At 37.1% G+C, this 12802-nt stretch overlaps 1 protein-coding gene across 2 annotated transcripts in view; it reads right to left on the bottom strand.

Moving 5' to 3' along the window:
* Window positions 1–4407: 4407 nt before the first annotated feature.
* The window catches only part of LOC149148393 (histone deacetylase 19-like), a 113014-nt gene continuing 104619 nt past the window's right edge, over window positions 4408–12802 (bottom strand). For both annotated transcript variants that reach the window (XM_089437954.1, XM_089437955.1), the window contains exons 8-9: window positions 5584–5656; window positions 4408–5127 (exon numbers count right to left, since the gene is read on the bottom strand). In XM_089437954.1, the coding sequence (XP_089294080.1) occupies window positions 4645–5127; window positions 5584–5656 (556 nt within the window). In that variant the 3' untranslated portion in view covers window positions 4408–4644. The remainder of the gene's footprint in view (window positions 5128–5583; window positions 5657–12802) is intronic.

The raw sequence follows: 12802 nt of genomic DNA on the forward strand, positions 1-12802 counted from the left end.
CTTAAGGTCAGGCTATTACCAAATCAAAATCATGTTGGAAGACATACCAAAAACGGCATTCCAAACACTTGAAGGTCACTATGAATTTAAAATAATGTCATTTGGGTTAACCAATGCACCAGCGACGTTCCAAGCCTCTATGAATGAATTATTCCGTCCATATCTTAGGAAGTTTGTATTAGTATTTTTCGATGATATTTTAGTTTACAGTAAAACTTGGAAGGAGCACCTACAACCCCTGGATAAAGTTCTTACACTACTCAAAGAGCATCAGTTCTACGCAAAAAAAAATCCAAATGCACCTTTAGAAAGGAAAAAGTAGAATATCTTGGACACATCATATCTCATGAAGGCGTAAAAGTGGACCCTAATAAAATCAAAGCTATAAAGGAATGGGCCAAACTAGTTAATATATCCAAGCTAAGAGGGTTCTTAGGATTGACTGGATATTATGGGATATTACCGAAAGATTTATTAAAAACTATGCACATATAACTACACCTCTAACAAACCTTTTAAAGAAGAATTCATTTCAATGGCATGAGAAAGCAGGAATGTGTTTTGGAGAACTGAAGGAAGTTATGTCTAATGCCCCGGTATTGGCAACTCTAGATTTCTCTAAACCATTTATCATCAAGTGTGATGCTTCCGGATTCGATAGGCGCAGTGTTAATGCAAGAAGGGCATCCAATATCTTTTGAAAGCAGGGAGCTCAATAAAAGAGAACATTCTAAGTCCACATACAACAAGGAAATGCTCACTATTATGCACACACTGGCTAAGTGGAGACAATATCTTTTGGGGAGTAAGTTCTCCATACAAACAAACCATAACATTCTCCAACACCTCCTCCAACAAAAAACACTTTCCGAAAAACAACAAAAAACACTTTCCGAAAAACAACAAAAATGGATTGAAAAAATTGTCACCTTTGACATGGAGATACTACATAAAAGGGGAAAAGACAATGTAGTAGCAGATGCCCTATCTAGGAAAGACGAAGAACCAACACTACTTGCAGTCTCAGTTGTCATTCCTGAATGGCTTAATGAGATTCGAAGTGAGTATGCTAAGGATCCAAAAATAATTGCGATAATCAATAACCTTCAGACAACTCAAAATTTGAACGGAAGAACGGCATTCTATGGTACAAAGGAAGAATCTATCTGAATTCAAACTCCAAGTTTAAATCCAAAATACTCAAGGAGTCACATGATTCACTATCAACTGGACATGTAGGATTCTCTAAAACTTACTACAATGCACATCAATCATTCTTTTGGAAGGGGATGAATCGCGATATTCAAAAGTATATAGCAAAATGTGACACATGTCAAAGAAATAAAAGTGAAAATATTATGACACCTGGATTACTTCACCCCTTAAACATTCCAAATCAAAAATGGGAAGAAATATCAATGGACTTTATTGAGGGATTACCTATATCTGAAGGCAAGGATAAGATTTTCGTAGTGGTCGACAGACTCACCAAATATGCTCACTTTATGGCAATAAAGAAATCAAACTCAGCTAAGAAATCACTAAAATATTTTGCAAATATATATATATATATAATACGCAGTTTTCTGAAAGTCATTGTGAGTGATAGAGATGCCAAATCCAAGCATAATTTCTAGAAGGAATTGTTCAACCACATAGGAACCTACCTAACTATGAGTTTCTCTTATCACCCTCAAACAAATGGAAAAACAGAGGTTGTCAATAAATGTTTGGAAGCCTACCTACATTGTTACGCTACAAAAAAACAAAATAAGTGGGCTCAATGGTTGCATCTCGCTGAGTGGTGGTATAATTCTACTTATCATACGTCAACAAAAATGACTCCATTCCAAGCTTTGTATCGATATGAACCCCCAAAATGGAAGGATCTAGCTACCGTCCAGACAAATCTACCTATTGTTAAAAACCAACTAGATGAAACCCAAAAATCGTCCAAACCCTAAAAGAAAACTTAATAATGCAAAGAACCATATGAAACAAGAAGCAGACCGAAACAGAACCGAAAGAGAATTTGAAGTCGAAAAATGGGTATTTGAAAAATGACTCCATTCCAAGCTTTGTATGGATATGAACCCCCAAAATGGAAGGATTTAGTTGTCCAGACAAATCTACCTATTGTTAAAAACCAACTAGAAGAAACCCAAAAAATCGTCCAAACCCTAAAAAAAAAACTTGAATAATGCAAGGAATTGTATGAAGCAACAAGCAGACCGAAACAAAACCGAAAGAGAATTTGAAGTCGGAAAATGGGTATTTGTCAAGCTCTAGCAATACAAACAGTTATCCTTGAAACAAAAAAATAAAAAATAAATTGGCACCGAAGTTCTATGGACCATATTAGAGCAATAAAAATATCAGCCAAGTCGCATATAGTTTAAGCCTTCCGGAGATAAGTCGTTTCCACGACGTCTTCCGTGTCCCCTGCCTTAAAGGGGCACTGGGCAACCATCAATCAGCGCAAACAACGCTTCCATCCCTAGATGATGAAGGGTGGGTCATTTTAGAACCAGAAGGTATCATATCTACTAGAGAAAGGAAGCTTCGATCTCGTGTAATCAAGGAATACATGATCAAATGGAAGGACTTACCAGAAGAAGCTTCTTGGGAGACCGAAGCGTTTCGTCAGCAACATCTATCGTTACGTATGCTTTGAGGACAAAGAATCTTTTGGGAGGAAGGCAATGTTATATAAAATTTTAATATCTTGTAAACAAATTAGTTAATTAGGGCAGAGGACATGGTCTTCAATCTCGTGTAATCAAGGAATACATGATCAAATGGAAGGACTTACCAGAAGAAGAAGCTTCTTGGGAGACTGAAGCGTTTCGTCGGCAACATCCATCATTACGTATGCTTTGAGGACAAAGAATCTTTTGGGAGGAAGGAAATGTTATATAAAATTTTAGTATCTTGTAAACAAATTAGTTAATTAGGGCAAAGGCCATGATAACTAATTAGGGCAAAGGGCATGATCAAAGATCATGCCCATTTTTTGATCATGCCCATTCACCAATAGGCATGTAGGGCTGTATTTAAGCCCATCCGTCTCAGCTTGTAAATCATCTATTCAATTATTAATAAAACATATATTTATCATGGCTGTCAATTCCTCAATTCGTGTGTTCCATTTTTCAACTCTGCCACAATTATAGAAACAGCCCATCGATGCAACAGAATTAACTCTCGTGGGTTGTCTATCAAGGCTGTAGTTTGGTGGTAAGTGAAGGAACTCACTATTCAGTGACAGAAATTCGAATCTTGATGGCCATGCCCCACCTGATCAAGAGTGTGTTAAAGCAGTTAAAAAGATCATGTTTGAACTGTTGTTGCACCAGTAGCACAGAAATGGAGGTTGTGCCTAATAATAGAGGAATTCCATTTCAGTAACACATAAATGGAGGTTGCACCTAATAGTACAGGGAGAGGTTGTGCCCAATAGTTACACAAACGGAAGGGAAGCAATCTGTTTTCCAGTTTCAAATTTCTTGAATTATAAAATTCATTGATTATGACAAAATGCAAAGGAAAGAACACAAAGCAAAATGAAATTAAACCCTAATTTATCGCAGCACAAACCCAAAGGCACTAATTTCCTGAAAGACAAACAAAAATGTATGAATAAGCAAAACAAACGAGCAAACATAAAGTGAATGCATATGGTAGGATGAAAAATAAAGGTGATGTACATGGAAGTATAATAATTCACATTGAAGGATGAAAGATGAAGGTATCCTCATATGGAAGAGGGATGGTGAATAAGTTCACCATGTTGGATCAATACATAACCCATATTTATATAAGCATTTTTCCAAGACAGAACAATTGCATTTGTGACCAGTAATACTGACGAAAGTTCAAGTAAAATCTCAAATTCCCAACAAAAACAAAGAATTTATTTATTCCTATATTGGTCTATCTGAGAAACTCCAGGTTTACAAGGGGATGGTTAGTGTCACCCTCAACTAGAAGTATAAGTTGAGTTTCCTGGACATGAAAAGCTGGAAATCTAGGCTACTCCAAGATTGACTCGATAGATCTTATTCTATAAATGCCACCCATTAATGCTGTCCATGGTGTAGTCTAAGAAAAACAACATATGATATAATGTTCCTACATTGTCAATATTCCATTCGTTTTAGTAAATTTCAGTATCTTCAAACACCAAGTACATAGAAGTTTTAGCACATCACCAATTAGCATTCCAAGTGTATAATTAGCTTATAAACTGATGTCATATGATATAATGATCCTAGGTTGTTGATATTCCATTTGTTTTAGTAAATTTTCAGCATCTTCAAATACAGTACAGTAGAATGAAGTACAGAGAATTTTAGCACATCACCAATTAGCATTCCAAGTGTATAATTAGCTTCTAAACTGATGTCATATGATATAATGATCCTAGGTTGTTGATATTCCATTTGTTTTAGTAAATTTTCAGCATCTTCGAATACAGTACAGTAGAATAAAGTACAGAGAAGTTTTAGCACATCACCAATTAGCATTCTAAGTGTATAATTAGCTTCTAAACTGATCTCAAGCACATTGTGACCAAGGGGATGACATTACATTATCATTATACAAAGTAACCTGTGTTTCAAATTGCAGAAGGATATATAATTTTCAAGAATTCCCTGGCATATTTTGAGGTCCCTTCATATGATTTTGCAAACCTTGCTTGTCTGGGGCCTGTACAGTTATAGAATAAGACCCACCTTGCCTTAAAGGTGAATCAGAAGTTGGAACTGGAAATTGTAGACCAGATGCATTCAGCCCTTGAAGAGGATTTGGTCCCAAAATGGAACCCTGCTTTGCTGAAGACATGGAATTCAAAGATGATGTCCGGCTAAATGAACTTGGGCGAGTGCCGGTGCTTACAGTTGCAACTGAAGGTGGTGGTATTCCTGGAGCATTGCCACCTTGTTCTATGGGCTTTACAGTATCTGTTGACTGCAACTGATTTTGAACTCCTGTCAAAAGAGCGGGATCATATGGTTGAGAAGCATTTATTGGAGAAGCAAAATGATCCTGTCGTAACTCTTCCCCACTTTCATAGTCCATGGCTTCAAAGGACTCGTCATTCTTTTTTGTGTCTGTTCCAGCAGCCTGTGACGAAAAAGCAATCAGATGTCAGCCGACTAAGTCTAGCCATTAAAAACATGAAAAAATGCAACATGGTCTTGCAGAGTGTTGACTAACCGAAACAAGTTTCCAATTTAAATACTACACATGCCATGAAAGGACAATGCAGGCAATGAATATATGCCAATGAATCTACGAATAAAATCATTCTCTGTGTTTTAACTTATAAAAATCTCTTCATTCTTTGCAAGTTCCTCTTCACACCCCACCTGAAGGAAAGAGAAAAAGATGAAACGTAGAAGGGATAGAATCACGGGAATTATATCAAAAAATGGTTGATGTATGTTCTGTCATAAATCATATTTTAAACGTGTATACCAAAGGAATTTCAAACATCTAAGTACAAGAAGGCAAATGAACCTCCAGAAAATTCTATTTATCTAATGCAAATTGTGGCAAATAACAAAAGAATAACCTTACCATGTCAAGACCACCTGTACCAACACCTTCTAGCTTAATCTTGGTGTTGTAACTATTATTGGCCAGATTATGCCTGCAAACAAGTACAAATAAGAAGGCCGCTGAGACATCAATATTTCAGATAAGTTGATAACATGTTTAACTCGCAGACCATTTTAAAGAAAACTTTTCTTTAACAGTCTTCTCAATCTTCATCTTACTATAAACATAACCTTTTATAATACAAGATTTTACAAATAGATTATCCTTGAATGCATGAGACTCTTTAGTGAGGACAACCTAGCCATACAGATCCTAGTACTTATATTAGAATCAATAAGAATGAATGAACTTTCTCCGTACTGTTCGTAGCCATCAAAGACTGTCAATGAATCAAAGAAGGAAATTTAGTGCAAAAGCATATAAAATACTCGAATCCCTTGGGTGTTTTGCCAACATTAGATTGCCATTGAGAAGGCTAAAATTTCATGTCGACTTGCCCAGCATGGACCACCTTATCCAGTTGTGGCAAGAACCAAGACCATATAGGGTAGGTTTAGCAGTGATAGATAACCTAGGCTCTGCCCAGCCACAGATGGCTAGTCATTTCAGAGATAGCAGATTTTGTGATGGTATTGCCATCTAATACTGTTTTTGCATTAAATATTTAATTTGAATTGTTACAGACCTTGAAAACCCTAAATGCTACTATAGGCTGGCTCAGCCAGTATTTATGATGACAGTCTTTCTAGCTTTTTTGCTTGGTCAACTAAGGCTTAAGGCGCTGTGTATTAGTACTAACAAAGATAAGAGCAGTGAAGGTTAATCAGCAGAGGTCAGATCAGTATTGCAAATAGACATCCTCAGACAAATTCTTGGAAGCAAGCAGGTTCAAAGCATGTTCAGGTACATCAGTGGCTGAACACATAAGGTACATGAATTATTTTCAAGTGAAGTTGTTATATCAATTAAAAGCAGTCCTGAAGTTTTATCTAAGTTTGTTTCTCCATTGCATATCTGAAGCGCATTTTAGCTGAGAGGGTTTCATTGAATATCTTTGTAAGTGGGTCATTGTCCCTAGTATGGGAGCCCGCAAATTATTTCTCTATTCTTTGCATATTTTTAGGGTGGTTGGGTGCTGCAAGGCAAGAGAGTGAATTCTCCTTCAGGTTGGATCTTCAAAACACTTCAAGGTGGCAAGGTGTTGCTTGAGCAAGTTGGAGCATGCAGGGTGTTGAAGCATCTTTTCAGTTGCAACTGATAAAACTAGGGTGTTGGAGCATCCTTCTAGTCGGAGCTACTAAAACCAAAGGTGCAGAGGCATCCTTTCAGGTGTTGGAGCTACCTGATAAACTTGAATGCTTTTCTAGAGTTCTAGGAAGTTGGGGTTTGCCTATTCAGTTGGAGCTGAAGTAATTTTGTACTCATAAAATATTAGAAAAGTGTTTGGTGGTTTTCCTCCCGGAAGGATTTCCACCTAAAAAAAATTGTGTACTGTTCTTGTGATGTGTTGATGATTCTTCTTTTGATCTATTGCTAATGCTCTAAAATTTAATGATTAACTAATTGTAGTTGAAATACTGATTCATGCCCCTCTCAGTGTTTCCAACAATTGGAATAAGAGCAGGTTCCTTCACAAGCAGTCTAACCACTGGAAGGGAGATCATGGAGTGCACAAAGATCGGAGTTCCAGTATTTAATGGACAAAACTATGCGCTTTGGAGTGGAAGGATGAAAGCATATGTGCAAGCAGAAGGATATGATGTCTAGCAATCTATAATCATTGGATACAAAGAAATCATGGAGTGCACAAAGATCAGAGTTCCAGTATTTAATGGACAAAACTATGCACTTTGGAGTGGAAGGATGAAAGCATATGTGCAAGCACAAGGATATGATGTCTAGCAATCTGTAATCATTGGATACAAAGAACCCTCGACTATTTGCTTTGGAGTGGAAGGATGAAAGCATATGTGCAAGCACAAGGATATGATGTCTAGCAATCTGTAATCATTGGATACAAAGAACCCTCAACTCCTCCAACAGATGATGCAGGTAAGAAGCTTTATGATAGTAATGCTAAAGCTAGGAATGCTATTTTGAATGGTCTAACAGAATCAATATATGTAAAAGTAATGCATTGCACATCTGCAAAAGATATTTGGGACAAGCTCCAAAATATATATGAAGGGGACAAAAAGGTCAAGGAGGCCAAGCTTCAAACTTTCAGAGGAAAATTTGAGCAGCTGAAAATGAATGAAGATGAAAATATTGCAGCTTATTTTCTCCGGGTTGATGAAGTAGTAAATGCCATACAAGGATTGGGAGAACCAATGGAAAACAAAGTAATTGTCTAAAAGATACTGAGATCACTTCCAATGAGATTTGACGCTAAAGTCTCAATGCTAGAAGAAAGATCAGACTTAGAAAGTGTCAGCATGGATGAGCTGCATGGAATACTTACAACCTACAAAATGAGAATAGAGTAGGAGAATCCATCCAAGGGGGAAACAACTTTTATCGCATGCAAGAAAACAAGGAAAGACAAGCAACAGTCAAAACCAAACCCAAATTGCAGCTGTAGCGAAATTTCAAATGAAGAAATAGCCAAATTTGTGAGAAAGTTGAAACGAGGAACAAGCAAGTACAAAGGTAAGCTTCCTTTAAAGTGTTTCAATTGTGGTGAAATTGGTCATTTTGCTTCAAAATGTCCCTATGCAAAGAAATTTGATGATGAAGAAGAGGCTCTTAAGAAAGAGAAGAAGAATCAAAGGAGATACAAGAAGAAAGCTAAAATGAAAGGCTTAAAGATGTTGAAATTGTAGCTATGGTCATCTTCATAAAATTATTTATTTTCATTGTATTCGAGAAGAACAAAGTTATTATTTTTATTTATAATTTCAAGTGGCTCCACAAGTGCTAGGCATTGAAAATTGGGGCAGCTATGGGATGATTTTCCCCGTAGGAACCCAAGTTCCCCAAACGAAGCCCACCTTTCCCCAATGGAGAATTCAAATTGGACAAAAGAATTATTATTGTTAATAAGTTTGGCACTCCTATTTTATTTGACGTGACAAAAATTTCTTGGGCAAGTAACCATTAAAACATTTGGAAAATATTTGAATATTATTTGAATTTAAGTTTTCCCTCCATATACAAGTTGGCCTGCCCCAAAGGGACATGACCCTTCATAGGTGGAAACAACTATAAATAGGTGTCTATCCTTCTCCATTTGGCACATGAAAAACTTGGACTTTTGTGGCACATCTTTTGCGGTTTATTGGAGATATCTTCTGCAGCCTATTAGACGCTACATCTGCAGCCTATTGGAGGCTACATTTGTGGTCAAATAAGGATATATATGTGGCCTAGAGAGGGCATTTTCTGCAGTCAAGTAAGGCTATATCTGCGGCCTAGAAAAGGCATTTTCCACGGTCAAGTAAGGCATATATCTGCGGCTTAATGAAGGCATCTAATGCAGCCTGTTGTGGTACATATGCATCCTTTCTCTAAGCTATTGACACATGTGCAAGACCGAGCTTGGAATCATTTCTGGGAAGAGTTTCATGTAAGGGAAGCTCTAATGGATGCTCATCGCAGCCATACATTCTCATATAGGTGCAGTTGGTTCCATAGAACAAGCAAGCTGCCATAGTTCTCGAGTGGCCCTTTGGCCTTTTAGGATAGGTGGGTTTGAGGCTGGAATAGACCTAGTCTTAGGGCCAAATTTGCTTGAGAGATAACACAGGTCTGGAAGGGTTTTTTTTGTGGATAAATTTGAGGACTAACATGGACTATTATGATGCCCTAAACAAGGCAGAGTAATCTCAGAACTTAAGTGCACAAAAATCAGGTTACTTGATGACATCTTAAGAGGTGTGTATGAGTGTTTCTCTACAAGGTAACGTAGTATGGTATGTCTGGTCTTGAGCAGTGCTTGGAGCAGCCCATGAACAATGTGTATGTCCTATGAACTATTGGTAGCTGAACAAGAGAGTCCTAGATTTGTGCTACTTGAGGAGGAAAATTGCAGATCTATGGACTGTGGGTTGAGCAGGTTGAGGAGTCATCTTCTATCCTATATATATGACAATGTTTTATGGCTATGATATTAAGTGTTCTCCTGATAGTGATGTATGTTTAAATTTCTAAGTTTGACACCTTAGAAATCCCTACCGCATTATCTGGTTTATTTCACCTACTTGTTTATTCCATTAACAAGTTATTTATACATATAAATGCTGAAAATAAACACAAATGCAACCTTACCTCATATACAGATCAACAACTGAAATAATAGACAAACACACAAGGGACACCGTTATTTTTGGACAATCGTCCCCGGAAAAACCCAATGCAGGAAAACCGGTGCAGCAATTTTGATGGTTTTATTATTATGCAGATTCTTGAGTACAACTAGGGTGCCGAAATGGCTCACCCAACAGAGATTGTCACACGGCAGTAATACCTCTTCTCAGAGACAGATATTCAGCTAGTCTGCCCCACGAAAATCCTTCTGGCGCTTCCTCTCAGCTCTGCGTCAGCCCTTCTAGCCTCAGCATCACTCGTGAACCCTCTGCGTCAGCCTTTTGCCTCTCTGCGTCAGCACTCTGGCCTTCTGTGTCACCCACGCAAGCCCCTCACCCTCTACGCAATCTCCAGCTGCCTCTGCGTTAGCCTCTTTGGCCACTGCACTAACCCTCAGTCACTATCCCTGCCTCTCCACTATGTACTCACTACCCCTCGCTGCAACAGATCACTTGTTTGAATTTTCTCAGCAAGCCTCGCTCCAGAAAATCGAACTGACTGATCAATCTTGGTGTGTCTCCAACTGACCCTCAAGCCTCCTCTTATACTTTTCCTATTGAGTCTTCAACAGTCGAGATTAAGTCTCTAATAAATGGCTAAGATTAGATTTGGCTTGATCCATGTTATTTAGAACATTCTCACCCAATTTAATATTAATACCCATTAATATTTTAATTTTCCTAATTTTAGACTTAGGAACCCCATTAAAAATATTAATTATTTTAATATCTCTCTAACCGGGTGGAATTTCCCTAAACCATTTCTAGGTCTTGGAGATCTTATGTGCCTTAGCCTCTCCACCAATTTTCATGGCTAGAGCACATTTGATGCTACCACAAATCAACACTCCCTCTTAGCAAGGAATGTGCTCTAGTAATGCTCCACCACTGAACATCACACTGATCCTTCCGCACCGGTACCTGTGTTGATGCTTGGCCTGCTGCCCAATATCATCTGCACTGTTGCTCCCTGTATTGTTGCCCATCACATTGACACTACCACTGCCACATCTGTACTACAACTCCCTCTCAATATGTTGCCCATGCTACCCATAGCACTGCTAGTGCTAACTGTTGCACTGCAACTCAGTTACTGAGATGTAAGTAACTGATCTACCCAAATCCTGACATTCTTTGCCAATTCGGAAGCCTCCTGATGCTAAAGCTACCTCTGTTGCTATCTTATGCCCCCAATGCGCTGTTGCAACCACCTTTGTTCCTCTCGCACTGCTACAAACACTTATGTGCCTCTCGCACTGTTGATTTGGGGTAGCATCGGATGTGCTCTAGCCACAAAATTTGGCGGAGAGGTTGGGGCACATAAGATCTCCTATACCCAGAAAGGGTTTGGGCAGATTCTAAACAGATCAGGAGATATTAAAATAATTAATATTTTTAATAGAGTCCCTAAGTCTAAACTTAGGGAAAGTAAAATATTAATGTGTATTAATATGAATCTATGTTAGAGTGGTCCTAAAAACATGGATCAAGCCAAATCTAATCTTAGACGTTGATTAGGGACTTTCTCGGCCATTGAGATGTCAACAGGAAAAGTATAAGAGGAGGCTTGAGGGTCACTTGGAGAGTACACCAGATGATCAGTCATTCTATTCTCTAAAGCAGGGTTTTGCTAAGAGAGATAGAATTATGGATTGTAGATTTTTGTGGTGTGGTTTTTTGGAATCTGAATTCGGATATTCCACAGTTTTCATTTTTGCTTTGTCGACGTTTCGAGTCTAGACCAAGACTCATCATCAGGACTTGATTTACAAAGAAGAGAGACAGTAGTGATAAATATGGTTATGGTTGTGTGAGATGTCAATCATGTGAGCCGACTAACCTATGGTTTGAATGAACTAGATTTTTACTATTTACTATATTCTTATAATTTTTCTGATTTATTATAAAGTTCTTTTATAATTAATTGTAATTTATAATTAATTGTGATTTATAATTAATTATTTGTAATTTATAATTTATTGTAATTTTTAATAAATTGTAATTTATGATTAATTGCAATTTTTCCGATATATTATAAAGTTCTTTTATAATTAAAGTTCTTTATAATTAATTGTAATTTTTAATTAATTAATTAATTGCTTGAATATATTGTTTATATTTGTTTTAGCGTTAGTTGTAATTTATAATTGTTTCTGATTTATAATTAATTATTTTTATATTTTTAATTTATTGTAATTTATAATTAATTGTAATTTTATAAAGTTATTTTATAATTAAAGATCTTTATAATTAATTGTAATTTACAAGTAATTGTAATTTTATTTTATTTTATTTATTTATTTATTGGATATATTATAAAGTATTATTAATTGCTTGAATACATTATTTATATTGGTTTTAAGTATAAGTGAATTGTTTATGCAATAAATCTATTTATTTAATTCTTCCAAGTTTTTAGTTACTTAGGAGGTTAATGTATTATTAATGTTGAGATTCTTAGGCTTATATGATTGTTAATGTAATAAAAGTTTTATATGGTTAGGAGAGGAGTCGATTAGATCTAAAGCAAAGAAGGCAAGAGGAAAGGTAGGGTCATTTTAATCCATGGGGGTGAGGAGTGAGGTCCAATTCTTACTAATTTCTAGGCCTCCATCCCTGTTGAGGTTATGTGGGTGTTTTATGATCTCAAGAGCTTCTCGGACTTTACGCTTGAAATGGTGTTTTTCATTTGCAATGACTTTTGTGTTTTCAAGGCATATATGGTGGTTTGTTTTACCTACATGTTCTGCCAAGGCTGAGGAATGGGTTCTGAGTACAGAAGAACAGAGAAGGCAAAGATTGTGCTACGTGAGCAGCACAACAGCTAAGGAGGGTGACGCAGAGCCAGCAAGGGCTCACGCAAGGCCATGCAGAGGCAACCAAGTGTTGCCCAGAGCACCAAAGGAACTAGCGTAGCTGACGCAAAGGCTCCC

Source organism: Pinus tabuliformis, chromosome 9 (assembly GCF_031772625.1).
Source record: "Pinus tabuliformis cultivar Carrire ecotype Pingquan chromosome 9, CPIR1, whole genome shotgun sequence".
Taxonomy (NCBI): Eukaryota; Viridiplantae; Streptophyta; class Pinopsida; order Pinales; family Pinaceae; genus Pinus; species Pinus tabuliformis.